This window comes from Electrophorus electricus, chromosome 21 (genome assembly GCF_041902795.1).
Source record: "Electrophorus electricus isolate QZ-2024a chromosome 21, ASM4190279v1, whole genome shotgun sequence".
NCBI classification, from domain to species: domain Eukaryota; kingdom Metazoa; phylum Chordata; class Actinopteri; order Gymnotiformes; family Gymnotidae; genus Electrophorus; species Electrophorus electricus.
The window spans coordinates 7271174-7292808 of record NC_137517.1 but is presented as its reverse complement, the minus strand read 5'-3'; the positions used below and the strand labels follow the sequence as shown (position 1 = coordinate 7292808).

General features: G+C 43.0%; 1 protein-coding gene across 9 annotated transcripts; it reads left to right on the top strand.

Annotated features, from left to right (window-relative positions):
- Positions 1-1173: 1173 nt before the first annotated feature.
- On the top strand, positions 1174-20882 carry mical1 (microtubule associated monooxygenase, calponin and LIM domain containing 1). 9 transcript variants are annotated; one of them, XM_035521511.2, is made up of 24 exons: positions 1200-1385; positions 6750-7053; positions 7178-7385; positions 7620-7733; positions 7809-7904; positions 8033-8188; positions 8432-8532; positions 9328-9585; positions 9906-10021; positions 10422-10548; positions 10683-10767; positions 11070-11217; positions 11633-11829; positions 13139-13233; positions 13710-13775; positions 14094-14277; positions 15081-15175; positions 15813-16689; positions 17048-17160; positions 17354-17461; positions 17847-17940; positions 18768-18861; positions 19354-19427; positions 19667-20882. In XM_035521511.2, the coding sequence occupies exons 2-24, from the start codon at positions 6793-6795 to the stop codon at positions 19864-19866; spliced, it is 3867 nt and encodes a 1288-aa protein (XP_035377404.2). In that variant the 5' UTR covers positions 1200-1385; positions 6750-6792; the 3' UTR covers positions 19867-20882. The 9 variants fall into 9 exon arrangements, 6 of the variants coding, with proteins under 6 accessions (XP_081560568.1, XP_081560569.1, XP_081560567.1 ...); XM_035521510.2 differs by having other exon boundaries at positions 1202-1385; positions 17045-17160; XM_081704441.1 differs by having other exon boundaries at positions 1199-1385; positions 7620-7904.
- The last annotated feature ends 753 nt before the right edge of the window (positions 20883-21635 follow it).

Here is a 21635-nt window from a genome sequence, read left to right as displayed (position 1 = left end):
GTTTAGTGTACCCAGCCTATGCAATTTTTGCTCCTGGCTTTGCTTTTTTTAACTGATTATTTTTCTTGTTTGCTTACACTATACTTTACAGTTCTACAATGACTTGTTTCAAATTGAGAAGTCGACTTTGCAAGGAGAGTTGTATACTTCAAAAAATTATATGTTGTTATCTTTTCTAAAGTGCAATAAACTACATTTCTAAAGTTTGGATTTAAGAGTGAACTTGAAAGTGTTTTGGACACATCACAGCAGGTATGTAGTAGAAGAGAAACAGAAGCAACAATATAGCTGTAACCTGAGGCCTATCTATATATCTCTATCTATCTATCTATCTATCTATCTATCTATCTATCTATCTTATATATATTTATATATATATATATATATATATATAATGAGAGATATAGAGATAGATAGATAGATAGATAGATAGATAGATAGATAGATAGATAGATAGATAGATAGATAGATAGATAGATAGATAGATAGATAGATAGATAGATGAGAGAGAGAGAGAGAGATATTATTGGCAGTGGTAGCTCAGTGGGTAAGGTACTTGACTTGTGATTGGATGGTTGCTGGTTCACCACTGCCACTGTTGGGCCCCTGAGCAAGGCCCTTAACCCTCAATTGCTCAAGTTGTACTCAGTCATATTTGTAAGTCGCTTTGGGTAAAAGCGTCAGCTTTTTTTTTAAATTGTATTGCTTTGTGTTTGACACTAGGGGCACCAGATCCTTGCAAAAGTGGACGATTGTCTTTCTTTTTACTGATGGAAATTTTAAAAGTAAAAAAAAAACAAACACCGGAAATCGTAAAAATTGTGTGAATCGGTTACATCAGTTCCTTCATTCGTTCATTTAATCATTCATTAAGAAGTATCATATATTAAAGCGTTTAAATAAAAATACGAATGTAGTTATTTAATAAATATCGTCATATAATACGTTTGTGATCTCATTCGATTTTACGTCAAAATTAATGGAAGTTGATCGAGTTGTGCGTGTTATAATCTGACCGTCAGTGATCTAAATCATATGTCCCGTGTCATGTTTTATCAATGAGTGAAACATATAGAAACTGAGTGCGGTGAAAACCATTCTGAAACAAGGTTATTATTAACTGAGGCAGATCTCTGTAGCAGTCTACACTGCTGCCCGACACTGGCGTAGCTTACTGTAGGTGTATGACGTGTATATAGCCAACAGTAACGCGTAGAAAGTCGGGTTCTCTGAGTCCGGAAGATTCAGGACTATTGGTGCAGGTAGAAGTTGAGGGATCATGATTACACGCTAATGTCACGAACAGAAACAGTGGACATTTCAAACAAAGGCGCTGTTTCTATTGTACTGCATAAGAGACTACCGAGCTTCAAGATAAAAGTTGGGTAGGTACACGACAAGTTATCCTAGAAACTTGTGTTATCGATCCAGATTGCGGTACCCGTGTCGATTCTTGTGGCATTTATACAGTCATCCATAAAAGAACATGAACCTTATTAAACCATCGTGTTGAATCATATTGTTTGTTGGCATGCTGTAGCCTGTAATTCTATTGGCTACCTTTGCTGACATACATTAAGTTACATTAAATAACGACTAGTAAATAGTTGCCTAAATGAAAGGTAATGATTTGCATCCTAGTCGGCTTCCAGGATGTAAAATCACATTGAAACTTTTGTCAGAATTCGAATGTCGTATTTTACGTTGAATTAATGTATGCAGTGCACATAAGTAAATTTAAGTTAACCACTTCCCAGAACAAACCGCATGGTATTGCTACACTTCCTTCACGAGAAACGATAAGCTTGTCTGCGTTGACGGAGCTTATGACTACTGTGTGCCTCAGATAAACTCGGGGCATTTATGTTTTAAGGGTGATGTAGAAACATTTTTGCAGAGGTCTGAGAGCTTGCTGAAGATCTCACTGACTGGGGCTTGGTTTCTTAATCAACAGTTAATCGTTAAAATGATCTCAATCCCATAGCGGTCGTGCATTTGAGGTGTGTAGGGTTCATTCGTGTGCATGCGTTTTACTCCAATATTGATTCAGTTCTGTTATTAAACTCTTTTATAGTTTGGATGTGTATTGAAAGTCCACAGTTTGAGCTAACAACTCCGTCAAATGGTGAACGCATGGCACTTAATTTTTCTTCACCATTGAAGTTTTTTTGCGAGCGTAAATGGTTGCTTCGAAACATTGACCTGGTAATTAAACAGTGGCATCTAACAATCTAGCCGGTACCCAACCGTCTGTATTTGGCATTCAAACTAGCCGAGAACGAAACGTTTTGTAACACTTTGTCACTGGTAACGGCCGATGTGGCTCTTCCGTGCAGAAGGAAAAACTCACCAGTGCACTATGGACTGCTTAGTGAGCAGGAAGCGTTAGGCTCGCTTGACTTCTGTTACTGGGTACATCTGTCAGTGAAGAACTCTGTACGTTGGCACACCAAGCCAGTCTGTCTGAGCAGGACCTGCTGTCAGGAGCCTGTATCTGCCCTTCACTTTCAGGGTCACCAAGTACTCTGGACCACAGAGACGCCCTCTAGATGGGTTGAAATATGGAGGATGGCAGAATAATGCCGGTTCCTGGAGGGTGGCATCTCACTCATGGAAAACTAAAGAACGTTAGATGCAATTAATACAAAATGTAGTCCTTTGACTTCATTTGTTGCCTGGCATTGGTATGAAACAATCTACCAGGTTTCCTGGATCTACTGTGAAAGTACAAGAAGTATCAAGATCAATTCGGTTATAAAATTCTTCCATAATCCTCTCTTTCAAGCATCATCTGGTTTTTGTGAGCTGGGGGAGGGGGACTTCTCTTTGGAAGCGAATGTGTAGCTATTTGTTGTTGCAGCATTGCTGTGCATACTAACAAGTAGCTGTAGCAGGAATGCACTAAAATATGAACTGAAGTCTACATGATGTAAATATGGGCTGAAGGAATTGGAAGACTCAAGTAGATGACTTGAGTAGTACTCTTGCATTGTAGAGAATCTACAAGTTACATTTTAGCTGTCCATGTTTTATTTTCTTTGCTAACATGATCTTGTTATTTGTACACTACAAAGTTGTGGAAGTGTTATTTGCAAGCTGCAAAGGTGTGATGAGGATGAAATGTGGGTGTATTTGTAAGTACACACTTAACCTTAACGTTAATGTTAAGGTGGGCACAGCATCACATTTCCTCTCCTTCGCATGCCCACCAGCCCGATGAGCCAGTTGTTTATCCTGCAGCTTGAAGAGGGGTTCAGTCAGCCTTGCATGTATCAATCAGCCTTAGGCAGTCTATACAAATGCACACAAACAGACTAAAGGTTCTGGGAAAACCATATGTAAAAGGCATCAGGTTTAGTCCATATATTACATGACTGCTATGTAAATTAACAGTTAAGGCCACTTGATGGCCATTCTAGGAATGATTTTGTGGGCCTTATGCTGGGATGTGTGTGGTGTTTTTGTTTGTTTGTTTTTTTTAAATATATCTTTATATGTTGACGAAAGGGTGGAAGCTCAAATCCTGCGTCAGCAGTTGTAAGGCTATATTAGCAACATGATCACATTCAAACTATCATGTTAATATTCTTTCTGGGCCTCGCCATTCCACATGGGAACAAAAAGAAATTTTGCAGTTGGACGTGAACTCTGGTCACTGTTTCTGTCCCAACAAATATTTATGATCTTTTAGTATTTATGATCTTTTAGCTGTATAAACTTGAAGGTAAAGCAACTCAAATCTAAGCGATAGACTTGACACAGATTTTTACTCAAACACAGGAGTACTGGGGCCACTCATAGTGCAATCACATCTTTCTTTCAAATATAATAAACATTTTCCTGTGTCCCAAGTAGTGAATGCTCTAAACATGCACCACAGTGGTGTAGGTAGTACACCCAGGAGGTGAAATGGTGTCCTTCCATTGTCTTGATTTCTTTAACATGACCAGATGAAAACGGAGAGCAACATGGAGCAAAAGCGAAAGATATAAAGCAAGAGCCAACTTGGTGCTGTGGCCTTTTTGTCATTTGTTTAATGATTAATGTTTTTATTGCATGTTGTAAAGACTACCTAGAGACAATTGATGGCACCCACTGTCTACTTTTGAAATGGCTTTGTTTTAAAGACTGAAACTACCATAATTTAGTTGCAATAGAAATTGGAACTAAATTAATAAGTTAATACTAAGCAGCACTTGTATCATTTCAAGGCAGTGCTGAAAGTTGTGTAAAGGAAATCTAGAAAATATAGATTGACCAGTCACATGTGCACACATCTGTTCTTGCTTGAACTCAGAGGAACCGTGTGTTTAGCTTATCTGAAGTGAGCAGTGTGAGGCAAACAGCACACACCCTTACCTTGCTGAATCTCTGGCCTGCTCTGAGCTAGGTCACGTTGGTCATGGGTGCTAATGCCGACGGGAGCAGACATATGAGCATGTGCCCATTGTACCTTCATCGGCCGATCGCTCTGATGTGGTGAACCCTGATCAAGAGCCTCTTTTAACATGGTCCAGGATTCGTTATTGACCACTGTAAGAAATCAGGTGGACTGAACCTCTACTGGCTGCTTTTTAAAACTTGCTGTATTTGCAGCCGTGCAAATGAGCATCTCGAATCTCTTTGGACAGAAGATCGTGTTTTTGTTCATACACTACTGTTTTATTGTTCACTGGTGGTAACCTGTCTTAATTGGCGTGGGTACAGTTATCATTAAACTACTGTTGCGTGTGCCAGAGAACTGTTTGTGCACATTCCACCACATATTTCCTGTGTTTTTGTTATGTAGAGCAGCAATATAATTTGTTTTTTGCTTGCTTAATAAGTTCCTGGATTTCTTTCTTGTCTTTATTTATGTATTTATTTAAACATATAGAAACATATTAAACATATGGAATGCACCACAAAGCCAGTATTTTAAAGCCCAAAGCAGCCAGACAATCCTAAAGCTAACTGTCTGTCAATGTGCCTTTACTACGACATTGTAATTATGTGTTGTGCTTTCCTGCAATACTTTAATCCAAACCAGTGTTATTGGACAAGTCTAATTTTTGTTTCCATGGAAAAGCAACCACCTTCACTGGTTCATTGTTCATAAGTGCCCCTCTTATCAACTTCCCCTCCTGCTGATTCTGTTCATCTTACATTATCTTAAGAGAATGGCCTTCTGCGCTGGTTTACTAATCATTGGAGCCCCTGCTGTTTTATGCCCAACTAATCATGGAAAAGCAAGTGGAGATAGAAACAATTTAAGCAGGAAGGCTTGTCAACTTATGAGCATTTTTACTGGGCGATCTGTGCATTCCTCAGTATCATGGGTAGATTCATCATGTACTAAATGTGCAGCATTGTTTATGGAGGCTCTGGTTGTAACTCTGACATGTCTTTTTCATCCCAAGCAGAGCTCTGGTAAAAAAGCTCTGCTCTAGTTCATGTCCTAACCTGCTTTTGGCATGGACGTGGGAGGCACTGGTTCTGAGTATAGATACTAATGTGTTTAATTAGCTGATGGTGTTTTGCAAGTTCACTATTTCCAGCTGTGAGTGTGGTTGCTAGGGAACTTGTGAGTATGACATTGGACGACTTATTTGCAGCTTAAATGTGAAATGCTTTTTGAGATGCCCTCTGACAAATCATCACACAGAAGACAAAAGTTTCCACATCTGTTCTCATGACCTTTCTACACTAAAAAACAGTCACAGGATTTAGAGAGCTTACATTTTTATGCTGAACTTCATGTAATGAGCTGTGGTGGCTATGGATAAAAATTTTGGATAGGAAACGCTGTACATTTTGAATATAGCTATGGCAAATTCTAAGTTCAAAGGTAAGCAAACTTTGTGAGCTAGATTCTTTAGTGCACATGTTCAGAGAAGCCTGTAGGTTTTCTTATTATGTGTAGTTTTACGATGTTGTGTAGTGCTATTATGATAATGACCTAAGGCTGCTTTAATGAGCCTGCCTAAGGCTGCTTTAATGAGCTGCCTTTTAATGAGCCTGCTTTAATGAGCATGCCTTTGTCCCACAGTTCAAAGATCCAGGGCAAAGGTGTGTCCTCTGAGCAAGAATTTAGTGTGTATGTGTGTGTGTGTGTGTGTGTGTGTGTATGTGTGTGTGATTTATTGATTTATATATATATATATATATATATATATATATATATATATATATATATATATATATATATATATATATATATATATATATATATATATATATATATATATAAAAATGGTGGTTGTGTTTTGGAGCAGAGCGATAAAACTTAAATTAAATATATATAATATTAAATTGGGTGTGACTGAATCTCATCCATGCACAAGTCAAGACAAGTTTATTTATCTAGCACTTTTTCATACACAATGGCAATTTAAAGTGTTTTACATCACAGGTAAATAACAGGCTTATTTCATCCTGAAATCTGTTACCTCAGAAAAAAAAAGAGACTGCATAGATAAACAAGACTACTCATATAAAAGGGAACTGTAATAGAACAAAAGTGTCAAAATGAAAGATCTAAATAAACTAGGAAATAAAGTGTTAAATTGGCGCCTAAAGAGTTAAATTAAACATGTAAAGTGTTGAGAAAAGATAAATAATTTATTCTGTCTATTTCTTTTAAGAATTTAGATGATTAAAAGAAATGGACATGGATAAGATGACCCTGCTACCTCAGTTCACTTGCCACTAAACGCATCCTAATATCCACATGCTAATGTGAGCTCTTCCTTGCTGGTCTTATCCTGCAGGCAGCGCAGCAGTCTGTAACCCCGAGCACTGTACCCCATCAGTATGGCTGACCAGCAGGGGCATGCGAACCAGGCTCACGTCTTGTTTGAAAACTTCGTAGCCGCCAAAACATGCAAGGAGGTTCGTCAGACCTTCGCCGAGCTCTGTCGCCACCTAGAGGTGGACCCCAAAGACTACCAGCACTTTTACATCAGGCTAAAAGAGAGACTCAACTTCTGGAAAGCTAAAGAGCTGTGGCAGAAGATTGACAAAAGAGCTTCCCACCCAGACTATGAGCAGGGCAAAACCTGTGCCAAGACAAAGGTATGATTGTGCCAAAGCTTTGAACAAATACACTCAGTCCAATCATATTTACTGCAGCCATGCTTCTTCTGTCGATCTTAGACTTTCGGAAACTGTTTTCCTTTGTTTTGCTCTGATCTTTCAGTGTTTAGTGCTGGGAGCGGGACCATGCGGGCTGAGGACTGCCGTCGAGCTGGCTCTGCTCGGCGCACGGGTGGTCCTGCTGGACAAGCGACACTCCTTCTCCAGGAACAATGTTCTGCACCTGTGGCCCTATACCATCCGGGACCTGCGCAACCTCGGTGCAAAGAAGTTCTATGGCAGATTCTGCTCCGGCTCTCTGGACCACATCAGTGGGTCTCTAGAGGTTTTTCCTCTGTTGTGGAGCTCATTCACTATCCCTTGAAAACCAAATATATCTTGCATCATTTACATGAAATATCGGGAGCTCTGTGCCAAATGCTTCTCTTTTGGGTGTTAATTTATGTATTCATGTAGGTGTGCAGTGGTTTATGACTGTGCCCTTGGCTGATGTTGCTTACTTGTAATCTGTGTCCGAGGGTTAATGTTAAGACGTGTGTATGCAGGCATCCGTCAGCTGCAGCTGATCCTACTGAAGCTGGTTCTGCTGCTGGGAGTTGAGGTTCACATGGGAGTGAAATTCAATGGCCTGGTGGAGCCACAGGAATCGGGGGCCACAGGTACACAGTGCAGCCCTCTGGGCCACGGGGACACCCAGCTCACACTTGAGCCGGCTAACTCTGGCTCTCTTCCAGGCTGGACGGCCTCCGTGCATCCTCCGTCCCGTCCTCTGTCCTCCTATCAGTTTGACGTCTTCGTCTCCGCTGGAGGAGGAAAATTTGTACCTGCCGGTAGGTTATGCATGCATATCCACACACACGCCCCCACACACTTTTACATCAGCTATTTGATGCCATTCGACTAGCGATTGGCTGTACTTGATTTATATTTTGCTCAAAGTTCCGTGTACGTGTGTCAGGCTTTAAGATAAAGGAGCTGAGGGGGAAGTTGGCCATCGGGATCACGGCGAACTTTGTAAACCGCCACAGTGCAGCCGAGGCCCAGGTGCAGGAGATCAGTGGCGTGGCGCGCATCTACAACCAGAAGTTCTTTCAGAATCTCCAGACAGAGATGGGTATGGTAAAAGGATACTGTGGAGACATAGACGTAGATTGATGTGTACATACATGATCACATGCATTTATACTCGTGTGTCTAAACATTCTTGTACAATACTCTTAGATCGCATGCTTACGTGCTAATGAAATGCGTACACTCGCATGCCAATATGTATGCAGAAACGTACCCCATGGACTAGAATAGATACTTGTTTCTCTCTTTTTTTAAAATACATTTTTTTGTTTGTTTCCCTTATCAGGCATTGATCTGGAGAACATAGTCTACTATAAAGATGACACTCACTACTTTGTCATGACTGCTAAGAAACACAGCCTTTTGAAGAAAGGGGTCATTAAACAAGTAAGACCAGCAGACACACGGACACATTAGAACATAGCAGTGATAAGCAGTGAACAGTTGATTCAGTGAAGTTAAGTGGTATTTGTAAGTGACACATACATATATACATATGCGCATGCATGACGACACACTCATGCATGCACACAGACAGAAGAGACATGCAGAGACCCACAGAGACATTGACAGATTCACGTAAATCCTCTATATATTATCAGGGCTCTTTTTGGTCTCTTTGCTGACTCTATATTGGCATTGCATAATTGTTCCATTATAGCAAGTAGATTTAATATTTTCTTAATTATTCAAATGGAGACCTTCAAAATGTTTTGACGATACCAATAATACAGTAACTTGGGTGTCATGTAAGTTGTCGTTTCTTACAGCAGATTAGATTTAGTGTGTAATGTCTTTCGTAGGGAAATGTCTTAGATTCAGTCTGACTGGGAGAGGGAGGGAGGGAGGGAGGGAGGGAGGGAGGGAGGGAGGGAGAGAGAGAGAGAGGGAGAGAGAGAGAGAGAGAGAGAGAGAGAGAGAGAGAGAGAGAGAGAGAGAGAGAGAGAGAGAGAGAGAGAGAGAGAGAGAGAGAGAGAGAGAGAGAGAGAGAGAGAGAGAGAGAGAGAGAGAGAATCATTTATGAATATATTTGGCAACAATTGAAGTTGTATTTCTCAGCTTGGTTATTTTTAGTATGCTCTCTGAAACTTTGCTGCATGTAACTCAGTCCTTTTCATTTTAGTCATTAAGAATTGAAGTACAGTGTCACAAATTCACAATTTGCCTCTCTCTGTCTGTCAGGACTATGGGGATGCTGAACAGCTGTTGGCGCCAGCTAATGTTAGCCAGGAGGCTTTGCTGCGATATGCGTGCGACGCGGCTCGGTTCTCCACGGGTGGTAAGCTGCCCGAGCTGGAGTTTGCGTTGAATCACGCAGGCCAGCCAGACGTGGCCATGTTCGACTTCACCAGCATGCACCGTGCTGAGAACGCCTCGCTGGTGAGGGAACGCAGAGGGCAGAAACTTCTCATCAGCCTGGTCGGAGACTGCCTGGTTGAGGTGTGTAGGAGGCAACTGTGCACACACGTGTGCCCACACACACACACACACACACACACTCATTCACTGCAGAATATAGCATCATCCTTCTTCCAACAAGTCTTAAATTATCTTTGAAGGTCTTAATTACCATTTATCATGTTTTGTTAGTAAAAAAAAAAAATCGGATTACTGTTCCTCTCTATGCCAAGTGTGGTTGATCAGCCAAGATGTGTTTCAAGTCTGTTTCCAAAACTATATAAGCAAGATTGGACACGTTTCAGCGGACCAACCTCATTTGTAAGGGATATGGTTATTTACGGTGTTGCCCCTGTGTGCAGCCATTTTGGCCCCTGGGCACGGGTATTGCTCGGGGCTTCCTTGCTGCCTTTGATGCAGCGTGGATGGTGAGGAGCTGGGCAAAAGGAGTGCCCCATCTGCAGCTCCTTGCTGAGAGGTACTGGAGGGCCACTCTGCATTTTAATGATACACTAGATTCGATTTAGAGCTTTGGCAAATGTTTCCATTGCTATGATAAATAAGCAAATATATCTATTGCTATGATTTACTTTGGTAAATCATTTCACCATTAAAAGCCTGCTTTTGTATGTTGTGTCTATGATTTATGCAGCCCATTTGAAAAAATATTTTATAACCGTTGTTATATTATAGGTTTCTAGGCAAAAACCAGTACCCCTTCGGAATAATATGAAGGTTTTATAACAGCCTTGGTATTCTAAAGAAGTCAGGGTGTAACATGCAGTGGGATCTATGTAGCCTGGCTCTGACACATTTAGCTTAAGCAGACTTGACTGTGAGGAAAGGCTGTCCATCTCATCTCTCTTTTGCTAAAACAGGGAAAGTGTGTATCAATTGTTATCGCAGACCACGCCAGAAAACACCAGCAAGAACCACTCAGCGTACAGCATCGATCCCAGAACGCGTTACCCCAACGTGAACCTGTCCTCCATCAAGCCCAAACAAGTAAGCGGAAGAGCCACGTTTAATGTTTGTTCCCATGGTTGCGTCGAGTGACTGGATGGCCAGGATGTATATGCGAGCAGCAAGTGAAACTGCTTTGTGGTGCATGACTGCGTGTGCTTGTGTGCATTCTATAGGTGCAACATCTGTGTGATGCTGATCAGTTGGTTAGTAGTGTGGCAGCTAAAAAGAAGAAAGGCCCCTTGCCTTCTAAAAGTCAAGGTTAGCGATAAGCTACACCCAAGCCTCTTACCTACAATCAGTCTCCTCTACGGAGTCATTTGAATTCCTTAATTTTAATGTAATTCTTTAAGGTTAGGCAGTGCAATGGAGACAAAGACAAAGTTGTCAGTGGGTTTTTTTTGTTGTTGTTGTTTTTTTTTGTTTTTTTTTTAAACATGCCATATTTTAATATTTAGTCCTTTTAAACTATTCCCTTAGATGTTTGCCTAAAGGTACAATTGACCCTGCTGCCACAATTTAGACACACAAACTGCTTCTAAATGTATAGTGTGTGTGTGTAGACTCCCTGCGACGCATGGCAGACTTGATGAGATGGTGTCAGCAACACACAGCCTGGTGCAGTCAGGTTGAGGTGAAGGATTTCAGTCAGTCCTGGAGGTCTGGGGTGGCTCTCTGTGCCCTCATTCACCACTTCAGACCCAATCTCATGTAAGGTTCCTCCCACTGCATTTGAACAGGGTCTTGCTGACCCTAATGTGGCCTAGAAGGATATTACTGTCTGAGGAAAGAAACCAGAAAGCAATGCAATAGTTTTGAAATTCTCACATTTCAAACCTGGATCACTGGGTTATTTATGGCATGTTTTTATTAATATTAAAAGGTCATTTAATGCAAAATTTTGGGATGAACCCTGTTAAGTTTGGATCACTGTACTTTATGCCACTTTGTGAAACATTTAGACATTTTGTCATCTCAGTTACGTGCGGTATTTAGCATGCCGCAGCTTGTGTGCATCTAAAAGTATTTTGTGGCTTTGAAAAGGCACCTGGCCTGCCATCTGGCACCATTCACTTTTTTTTCCCTCCCAAACCCCCCCCCCCCCCCCCCCCCCCCGGTCTTGCAGAGACATGTCCTCTCTCGACAAGAACACAGTGGTGGACAACAACCAGCTGGCCTTCACCGTTCTCCAGAGAGAGTTCGGCATTGAGCCCATCATGTCTGCCAGTGACATGGCCTCCAGCAAGGAGATTGACCAGCTGTCTGTGGTGCTCTACCTCACCCAAGTCCATAATGCTTTTACTGAGATATCACCACCACCAGGTAATAGTCTGAACAGCACCTAGAAATCTACAACTAGCTTTGCAGTTTTTCTTTTATTTAGTTTTTATTTATTTATTTTTTATTCCTGGCAAAAAAACCAAAACATTTTCCCAGCTGAAAAATTTTATAAAACATAATTTGGAAACCAACTTCTATGACCGACCTAATGACGACAGCTAGTGATTCGTCATGTCAGACGGTACCGCAAATATGTGTAAGGATATTAGACTTTTTATTCACATAATTTAATTAATATTATATTGCCAATAGCTTGCTAGGTAGCAGTAGCATTAGCTGTGATGGGCGGCAGCTCCTGGTCAATAGTGGCACTGCCTCTTTAAGAGTCCTTTCCCAGCATGCTTTGCTGTGAATGGGCAGTGCAGTGCTCTGCTCCTCAGCTGGGCTATCTGTAGCTCGGGAGCTACTGCACCAGGCGACACATAGCTGGGAAGAGAAATGGCTCGCCAGGGCTAAGGGCGGGGATCTCTCCCAGCCCGGCCACAGCCGACGTCAGCGAGCGCTAATCCCGCTCAGAGGGAGGTCTAGGCAGCCGTCGACGGAGGAAAAGGTATTGGTGAATTCGGAGGAGCTTTCAAAGGCTGGCTGATGGGCTGGGTGCGTCTTTCGGGGGTTCGGATGCTGCGTTCACTTGGGAGGGAACCTCGGCCAGATGTGCAGGCAGGTCGAGCTGTCAGTCATGTGTGGATGTGTGTGTTCTGGGAAACAGGATGGCGCCAGGGTTATTTTTCCAGCCGCCGCGAACACATTAGTGAATGCGGATGCTCTTTTGTTGCTTGTTCTCTAAATTAATTTATTGATTTAGGAAAAAATGAAGTGAGGGGAAGAATTTCCTGTATGCATAGCAGACATATAAATATAAGGTTTCAGTACATGAGATATGAATCATGAGGTATGCTCTGAACATAGCTGTTACGAATGTATTTATCCAATATACAATGTTTAGACAAAAAGTTATCATATTAAAATGTTCCTTTTAGCATTCCATTTTAATTTCAGTTGGTTGTATTTGTTGTATTTCTGCATTTTAGAATCTTTTTATTTTATTTCCAGTTGAACAATTTAAAAAGTTTACTTGCTTGCTTCACTTCACCCTTTGTATGTCACCGAAGCCTATTGTACGTTACTGAAATGTCTGTCAGAATCTTCTTTGCCAAACGCATCCCTCAGCTCATATTCTGGAGAGTCCATTTCACCCACCCACTAGATGGCCTCTGGTAACTGGAACCCCTATTCGAGAGCCGGGCTCCAGGGGATTGCTGATTCATGTGGTTTGTCCCGCCCTCCACAGAGTGGTCTAGCTCCAAGTCGCTGTCCCTTGCCAGAACCCGCTCTGCTGTCTTCTTCTTGAACAAACTGAAGCACAACTCCCTTCAGAGGCGCAAGGTGGGTCCCATATCAGAGCCGCCCACCTTTTTGGCTCTCGCAAACGCTCGGTTGCTCTGCTGGGCTGCGGGTATTCCAGAGGCTTTCAGCGGCTCTGGCTCTGATGAGCCGAGCTGAGCGCGAAGTGCTCTCGAGCCGGCAGCATTACAATGGGCCGTTAGAGTGTGGTCACCTTTCAACTGCCTCGTTAAGCGCGTTCACATTTTGCAACTGCCAGTTGCCTCATACTGCTGTCACTGTTGGGTAAGGCACAAAAGGAGAAATTGAAGGGGGAAGAGAATGTGGGAGACATAAAAAGAAATAATGCACTGTGTGAGTGATTCTGTACAATTTAATTCCAACCCCCGGAACAGCCAAACTACCTAACTGATTCCTCCGAACAGTAGCAGACCATGATGATAAAAATCATTGTATATTTTTGGCTGCATTGCATAACGCGAGTGGTAAACAAGGTCATGTGACTTGTGCCCCCTCAGGAGCGGCTGGCAGCCGAGAAAGAAGAAAGAGAACAAAACATGAGGGCTGAAGATGAGGGCAAATGCGTGAGTATCACGATGTCGTCTCTCCTTTTAGTGGGGGGACTTGTGTGTACCCACAGACATGCGCTAGCTGATGGCAGCCCTGCTGTGCCAAGCCCCTTGTTTTATTTCCGTTGCCTGCTGAGCAGGTCAGACACAAATGACGCTTATGACTATGGATGCGAAGTCCCTGCTTGTATGGTTGGGTTTTTTTTTTTGTTTTTTGTTTTTTGTTTAAGCTTTGGTGCATCAAGCCTGTGTTGTAGTCAGAGGCTGTTGCTGCCTCTCAACCCCCCGCCCCAAGTAGGTGACCATGCCGTGTGTGTTGTCATGTGCCTCTAGCCTGTGCCCGCCACGACCGCCTCGGAGGCGGGCACCAATGAACTGTGCTACTTCTGCCACCGGCGCCTCTACGTGGTGGAGCGGGGCAGCGCGGAGGGCAAGTTCTTCCACCGCAGCTGCTTCGCCTGCCAGCAGTGTGGTGCCACGCTGCGCCAGGGCGGATACACCTTCCTCTCGGACACAGGTGAGCCCCCGGCCAGCCTTCAGAGATGAACCACCAACCGCTGCCTTACTGTTAACACTCCATTACTGTAATATTGATGCATGACAGTGCTGTTTATACGATACCTATGATGACTTGGTTAATATGGTTTTTATATGTGGCCATGAACCAGGCTTTGCAAAAATGTCTGTAGCATATGGTCCAGCTGCATTATGCGTATGACATGTATGAACTTATGAGTCGTTTACCATGCTGAACGAGGCCTGGGTTATGGTGTTGGCTTCATGTGTGCTGCCATGATTCACTTTGTTAAGGGCGGAATGCAGATGGTTAAGGGATCTGCAAATGTGCTTGAGATTAATGTGAAAGAAGAGCATATCCATAGGTGTTCATTCAAAGAAATTAACCTATTTTGTGTGATTTATTGTCCATATGAACACGCAGAAAATATCTGCAACGTCTTGACTACTATGCCGCTAGGTATATTTTTCTGCAGTTCACGATTGACTGTAGAGGAAGAAATAGATTTGGGAGACACTGCACACTAATACATATTTGAAAAGTAACACAATGTTTTGGTGCACTGCACACCAACAACCTGAGTTAATCCTGTAGTTTGTAGACACCCTTATGTGCCAAATGTTTCCATTGTTCTCCAACAGCTGTTTAGCCTGTAGAACCTCAGCCTATCTCTCGCAGTAAAATAGGATTGGCTGAATTATTCACTGCAGAGATGAAAAATGCATGCAGATTGGCCATTATGCTTGCCAGTGTCTTGCCATGCACACAGGTCTTCCACTATTTGCTGTCTGCCCTGTTCACAGGGAAGTTCTTCTGTGAGCAGCATTCCGAGCCTGTGGAGGAGACCGGGAAGGTAAAGTCAGAACTGGCACAAGCGGGTTGCCCCACGGGCGCTCAGGTATGGAACTCGACAGAGCTAACCGTACTGTGCATTATAGCGCGCTGACGTTTTACAATCTGCCATATTCACATTGCGGTAACGTGAATGGATGTTCCACGTCTTTCAGGGGGAGTAACTCGTCCGTAACTGAATAGGAAAGCATGGTTTCTTCTGCAATAGGAACTGATGTAATTTGGACACCAGGGCCCAGTTAGGGTAACGGTGGAGTAAACATTGGGTTGGGTTTATTTTTTGGCAAAGATGAGGTCTGTTTTGCTGATGATTTGTGTTGAGAGAACTTGAGTGGAAAGGTAACAGACAGAGAGAGAGTTGTGTGTGTGTGTGTGTGTGTGTGTGTGTGTGTGTGTGTGTGTGTGTACACGTACACAAAGTGGCTCAGGATAAAGTAGATTGGTAGCCTGTAGTATTGAATGCCTTCTAACAAGACCCTTTAAAGCTGAATCAATACTGTGTGTACTACACAATTTTATAAGCATGCTTTTTATAGTACAGTATAAAATAATTTCACCTAATTTATGTAATGGAGCTCATGATTGCCCAATTATTATAAAGGTTTGTTAATGACACACCTATTATGCATTATTGCCATAACATGGTACTACATTAGGTCTGTTTTTAACTGCTATTTATACAGGACCCAATCCAGGATGGCATGAGTGAGCTCAGCAAGGAGGAGAATCAAAAAAGTAAGGAGGGCGAACATGACAACGGTGAAACAAGAGAATTGAATGAGCTTTCTCAGACACGCCGCTCTGTGAGGAGAAAAAGCTCCTATAAAATCTCTATAGACCCAGACTGTGTTGAAATGACCGAGTCCGACATTCGCGCAGACCGAGAGAACCAGCCAGCAGCCAGTGGTGACCAAGAACCCCCAAAGCCTGTTGAAACTATAGCACTGTGTGGCAAGAGCCAATCACCGGAGAGTGACGCAGATTGCCCACAAGAGGGCATGGAGCCCTTCTGTCCCGCTGCCACACCCGTGCCTGCCCCTCGTGGCTCCCAGATGACCACCCCAGTCCCTAAACCCCGCACCATTCACAATGTGGTACCTTCGCTGTTGTCTGACCCTGCCCCAATGCCGGCCGTGGGCCATGGGGAGGAGCTTGAGAGCCCACCCTCCCAGGAGGAGGCTGGTAGTCTTCCTGAGCAGGCAGACTCCAAGCCCAAGCAGTCACGGCGGAAGCTCCAGCTCACAGATGAGAAGACCCAACTGATGAACCTGAGCTTCAGCCAGGACTCCGACTCGGAGACACCTGTATCGTCGTCGGCTGCCTCCACCTCCTCGTCCTCCAAACCCCACGATGGTGGCGAGGAGGAGGGTTACTGGAGCGGTGGACCAGGCAGTGGGCACCTACGCGATAAAAAGAACCGGCAGTGTTTCCGGCGGAAGGCCGAGCCCCAGCGAGCTGCCACCACCCTACAGGGCCGGGTGCGATCGAAGTTCTCCCCCTGGAACCTGTCCTCGCCACGGCTGCAGCAGCGATTCACAGTGCTGAGGGTCCATCCCGCAGGTAGGACTACATCCTTCAAGCTTATGCATCTTTTCAGTGATCTTCTGTTAACAAAGGGACGATTGTTTCAAAGCCAGGGGTGTCATTTGCAGCAATGAATAGTACCACTGTAAGCAAACCTATACATTTACATAACTATACATTTTATATAATTAGAAATGGTTCAAAATTGCTTGGGATAAAATCCTATACTCCACTGGCAGATGTTTTAGATATGAATTTGTTATGTAATGAAAGGCTCAGTAAATTGTAAACAGGCTGAATTAACTATGTTATGTTAGAGGTGAAAAAAAAGCCTAAACTCTGCTGTGAACCCCAGCCCTGTTCACTGCTGCTTATGATTGGATTTCATTAGCAGTGCCAGCTCAGCCAGATTCCGAGGAAGAGGATGAAACTGATGCCGTTGAAGATGAGGATGACGAAGAGAATGAAGAGACACTTGTGTCAGTGGATCGTTATATGGATGGCCAGGTTAGATGCTGGAATGAAACGGCGGTCATATGTGCGTCCGGCTCAGTAGGTGCCAGTCTTGGGTCACAGTATATTTAAGCCCTCGAGGTGGAGTGCTGTCTCTAATAGGTCACCAGCTGAATGCAAAACTGCAAGTCCCTTTTCTCAGGCTTGCACTTGGATCTGAACACACTGAACTGTTTCATGGGTCCAGGCCGTGCAGCTGAAGCTGTCCGAGGCAGAGAAGCAGGAGCTGATGAAGATGAGAACTCTGGAGCGAAGGGCCAAGATGAGCGAGCTGCGGCGCTTCCACAAAGCTCAGGTTGGAAGCAGCACGTTCTGCGTGTGACGCCACATACACTTTTCCATCCATTTAGCCCCTGCTAAACCATTTTTTTTTTTCTTTCCTGAACCGCGCTCACCGTTTTATCTGGCACGTTGCCTGTTCTAACCAACTACGATTAGCTTCACCCTGCAGCAGCATTTAATTTAACCTGAACGCTCATGTGTGATATGTTAGAGAATGGAAATGGGCTACTGCCTTTCTCTTTCACTCCCCCACACACCCCAACTGAATAGTCTTTGGTAAAATCTGTGACCAAAACTGTTCCTAGATCGATTAGACTAATTTACAATTATTATGTCTAGTCCTGCACCGGTAATTTCTTTCACTAATGGCTCTGGTGTTTGTTGGATGGGATCTGCAGTCTATCCAGAGGAGGCTAGAGGAGATTGAGGTGACGTTTAAGCACCTGGAGGAGAAGGGAGTGGTGCTGGAGAGATCTCTCAGGGGAGAGCCTGGTATGTCTTGGTTTCGCAACACTTTCTCACACACACACTGTACACTACACATTGCATGCAGTTCACATCCTTTTGTTCTGTAGCACATGACTGATTGTTAGGATATTTTGAGTACACTGTTTTATGGGGGTTTTTTTTTTCTTTGCTTTAGTTTTGCTGTAGTCAACAGCATAATTGCAGCAAATAACTGAAACTTCTTAAGCAGTCTTCTGCGCTACACTATACATCAGTTCTTGTGTTTTTTTTGGGTTTTTTTTTTGGCAGGCTACACCTATGGAAAATGCCAGTGTAGTAGAAATATATACACTTTATATACACTTAATTTGTACTTTTCTAAGTACTTTGTTTTAAAATGTTTTTGTGAGTTGTGAGAGTCCTCTCTTCCATGCTGATTGAGATTTTCTAAAGCAACCAGTTTTGTCAAATATCCATTTTCTTGAAGATCATGTTACATTTTGTCAAATGTAATGGGTTTGCATGCATGAGAAATGGCCACAGCATCACTGAAGTTGAATTTTTGCTTCAGCTGTTTTGAATCTAATACACTGAACACTGAATGGTCTAGCCGGGCACTCACGGACACTGCAGAGCACCTTGCCAAGAAAAATTATATTTTACATAGTCTAATTCAGTTAGAATCTTTACATTTTTGTTCATGATTTCTAGCATAAATATTCATATTTTCTTAAGAGAGCTTATCACAAGGTGGCAAGAGAGCACCTAATTTAATAACGAAATGATGGATTACCAAAACGATGTGGCGGCTCTAACTGCTGTTCTCCCTCCATACTGCCTTGGCTAAATTCATGTCTGTGCTCCTTCCTAAGGTTCTGATGGCTCCTCTGTTATGATAGACCAGTGGATTGAGCTGGTCCAGCAGAAGAATGCTCTGGTTTCTGAGGAGTCAGATCTCATGGTGGCGTAAGTCGCTAGCCTCATTGTGCTTATAGCAACTCAGTAAACCTGGAGTGTACTTCTCAGATTCGAAGCAACGGATGCGATGGTTAATTATAATAGCAGTTATCATTGTTTTATCCTGTCCTTACTCATTTTGTTTATGGCAGGACTTTGAACTGGTTTGGTTGGGGGGGGGGGTGAATCATTCCAGCAATAATGAAAGCCTTGCTATCTTGTTCTCCCTGCCCTGTTGCTATTGGCAACCTTTGTTATGAGTGTCTTTCAATATATAAACTTGCGCTGAATGTGGGAGCTGGAAAGGTTGCATTTAAGACCTCTTTAGAAAGCAATATATTCAGCACATATTTGTAATCAGTCATGGTCAAACCTCCAATATCCCTGCCTCTGAATGATGCACATAATCCCATTACTACATATGTTGGCCACATGATATCACAATGTTGTCATGGCAGTGTACGCAGCAGAGCTGATTCTGACTTCGGCCGTATTGTGCAGGTCTCGGCAGCTGGAGCTGGAGGACCAGCAGGGTATGCTGGAGCTGGAACTGCGCCGCTGCATGGAGATGGATGGTATTAGCGGAGACACCTTCTGTTTTCACAGTTCTCCACATTCTGCATCGCTCACTCAAGATTTATTTTTACAGCGTTATCATGCATGTTGTGATTTGTGCTTTCGGTATTTGATTACGTGTCGGAGCATTCTGGCAGTAAGAGCCTGTAATATGCTGCGTGGCACACCTGCCTGCCAAATTGATTGTGTTTGTGTGTGTGTGTGTGTGTGTGTGTGTGTGTGTGTGTGTGTGTGTTAGACTCTGAGAAGACAGCAGAGCAGCAGACTGAGGAGGAGCAGATCTTGCAGAAGATGCTGGAGGTGGTGGATATGAGGAATTCACTTGTGGCCTTCCTGGAGGAGAAGAGACTTAAGGAGCTGGGTGAGGAGCAGCTGGGCTCCTCACTTGTGGAGTCCAGGAGGCAGCCTGCTCCAGGAGCCCAGGTACACTGGGCATGAGGGAGCACATGCATCACTCACCCACGCACACGCGCAGACTTCAGACATGGCCTTGTGCCGACAAACACTTAAAAACCAAAGACTTATAACCCTTTGAGGTGGGGCTCATAACCGTGTGCACATGGGCACGCTCGGGTTAGGCCATTGGCAGTACATAGTGGGGTTCAAACCATGCAGTGCTGAGGCTACCTAATGATGAATTGTACCAGAATGATCTGGAATGTAATAAGACCACCCCAGCCTTCACTGCCCTGTCACAGCCTAAAGAGATACCAGGAGAGTTTTCTTGTTGTAACTATAATTCTGCACACGGAGTGTACTAGACACTGCATCAGAGAGCTGGACTTGGAACAGTGATATTGCGAACACCCCTCTCCCTCAACAACATTATACTGTAAGTAACAAAGAGGAGGTGTTGAACGTGTTTCCTTATATTATATCTGTAATATTTATCAGGGTTGTCTGCCAAGCACATCAACATTCAGAAGGTTCATGGTGTCATTCCAAAAAAATATATTTATAATGTATTGTTTGTTAGAGATGCTATTTGAGTCTGTTTGCTGCTGCTTATTGATACCATGCCATAGCCACAAAATGTCAGTGCAAACACTGTTAAAGAAGTACCAGTTAAACACATTTTGTTAATCTTTGCCACATCAAAGAGTATATTCCTTATGACATTGGACTGTTGTACAATGTAAAATTTTATTTGTTGTTTATTATCATCACAGTAAAAAAGTGAGGTGGTCTTGAAACTCAGGGTTTGGTGACATGATCCACACTGATATGATAATCCATATCAGTGTCAACATCCAGTAAATAGAAAAGCTGTATTTCCATCTGAGGTGCTTGAAAAGTTTGGATTTGATGATGGATGGCATGAGGCTCATAGCTGAAGTGGTAGTGGAACAGTTTTCTGGGGTGGGGGGGGGGGCCCTCATTTCTCATTTTGTCTTTTTTTTTAACTGTGGCAATACATAGTGTCCTAACAACAACAATAAATACAGTATATGAAACATTTGTCACGTTGCTGGATTGGTCTTTGATGCATATGGGGTGATTGTGCATATTCTTGACTTGGTGTGCCGACATGATGTTAGATATAGGGCAGAGCTGCAGACTTCTGAGAGGAGATGAGGCGCAGGTGATCTTCAGCAAAGCAGGTATAAGCTAAAATATCACGGAGGAGCCCAACTTTTTCACAGTGACCCAGCTACCTAACAACTGATGTAGAAGACTGACATAGATTGAAGAAGACAGCATTACTGTAGTGTTAGAAAGGAAGACAAGGGTCCATATGTTTTCACTTAAGCCCCTTTCCAAAGTCTAACGCAGTTCACTCATGGTTGATGCTTTTCCTGTCGGCATTTGTATATGGTTTGTAAATCTTTACCCTTGTTAAAGATGAGCAAGGAATGTTACGCAAAATTGACTTTGTTGTTCATCATCGTGAATGTACATGAATGTATATGGGAGAAATCTAACCTTTTGGTGAGTTAAAATTATTCGAAGAATAAAAATCCTTATACCTTGTATTTTTTGTAATACTTGATATATTAATAATGCTTATGAGATGGCCGCAAATTCTAGTGAATTGGAAGAGCAGTGTTTTGCCTTAATCTGTCATGTCACTAGGGGTGTGCCATTTTAGTGTGGGAGATCAAACAAAATGTGAAGTTAACATCAAGAATAACAGACGGAAGACAATGTCATGAGATGAGGCATGTGAGGTATGAGACATCTAAAGGGGTTGGTGGGCAAATTCAGCA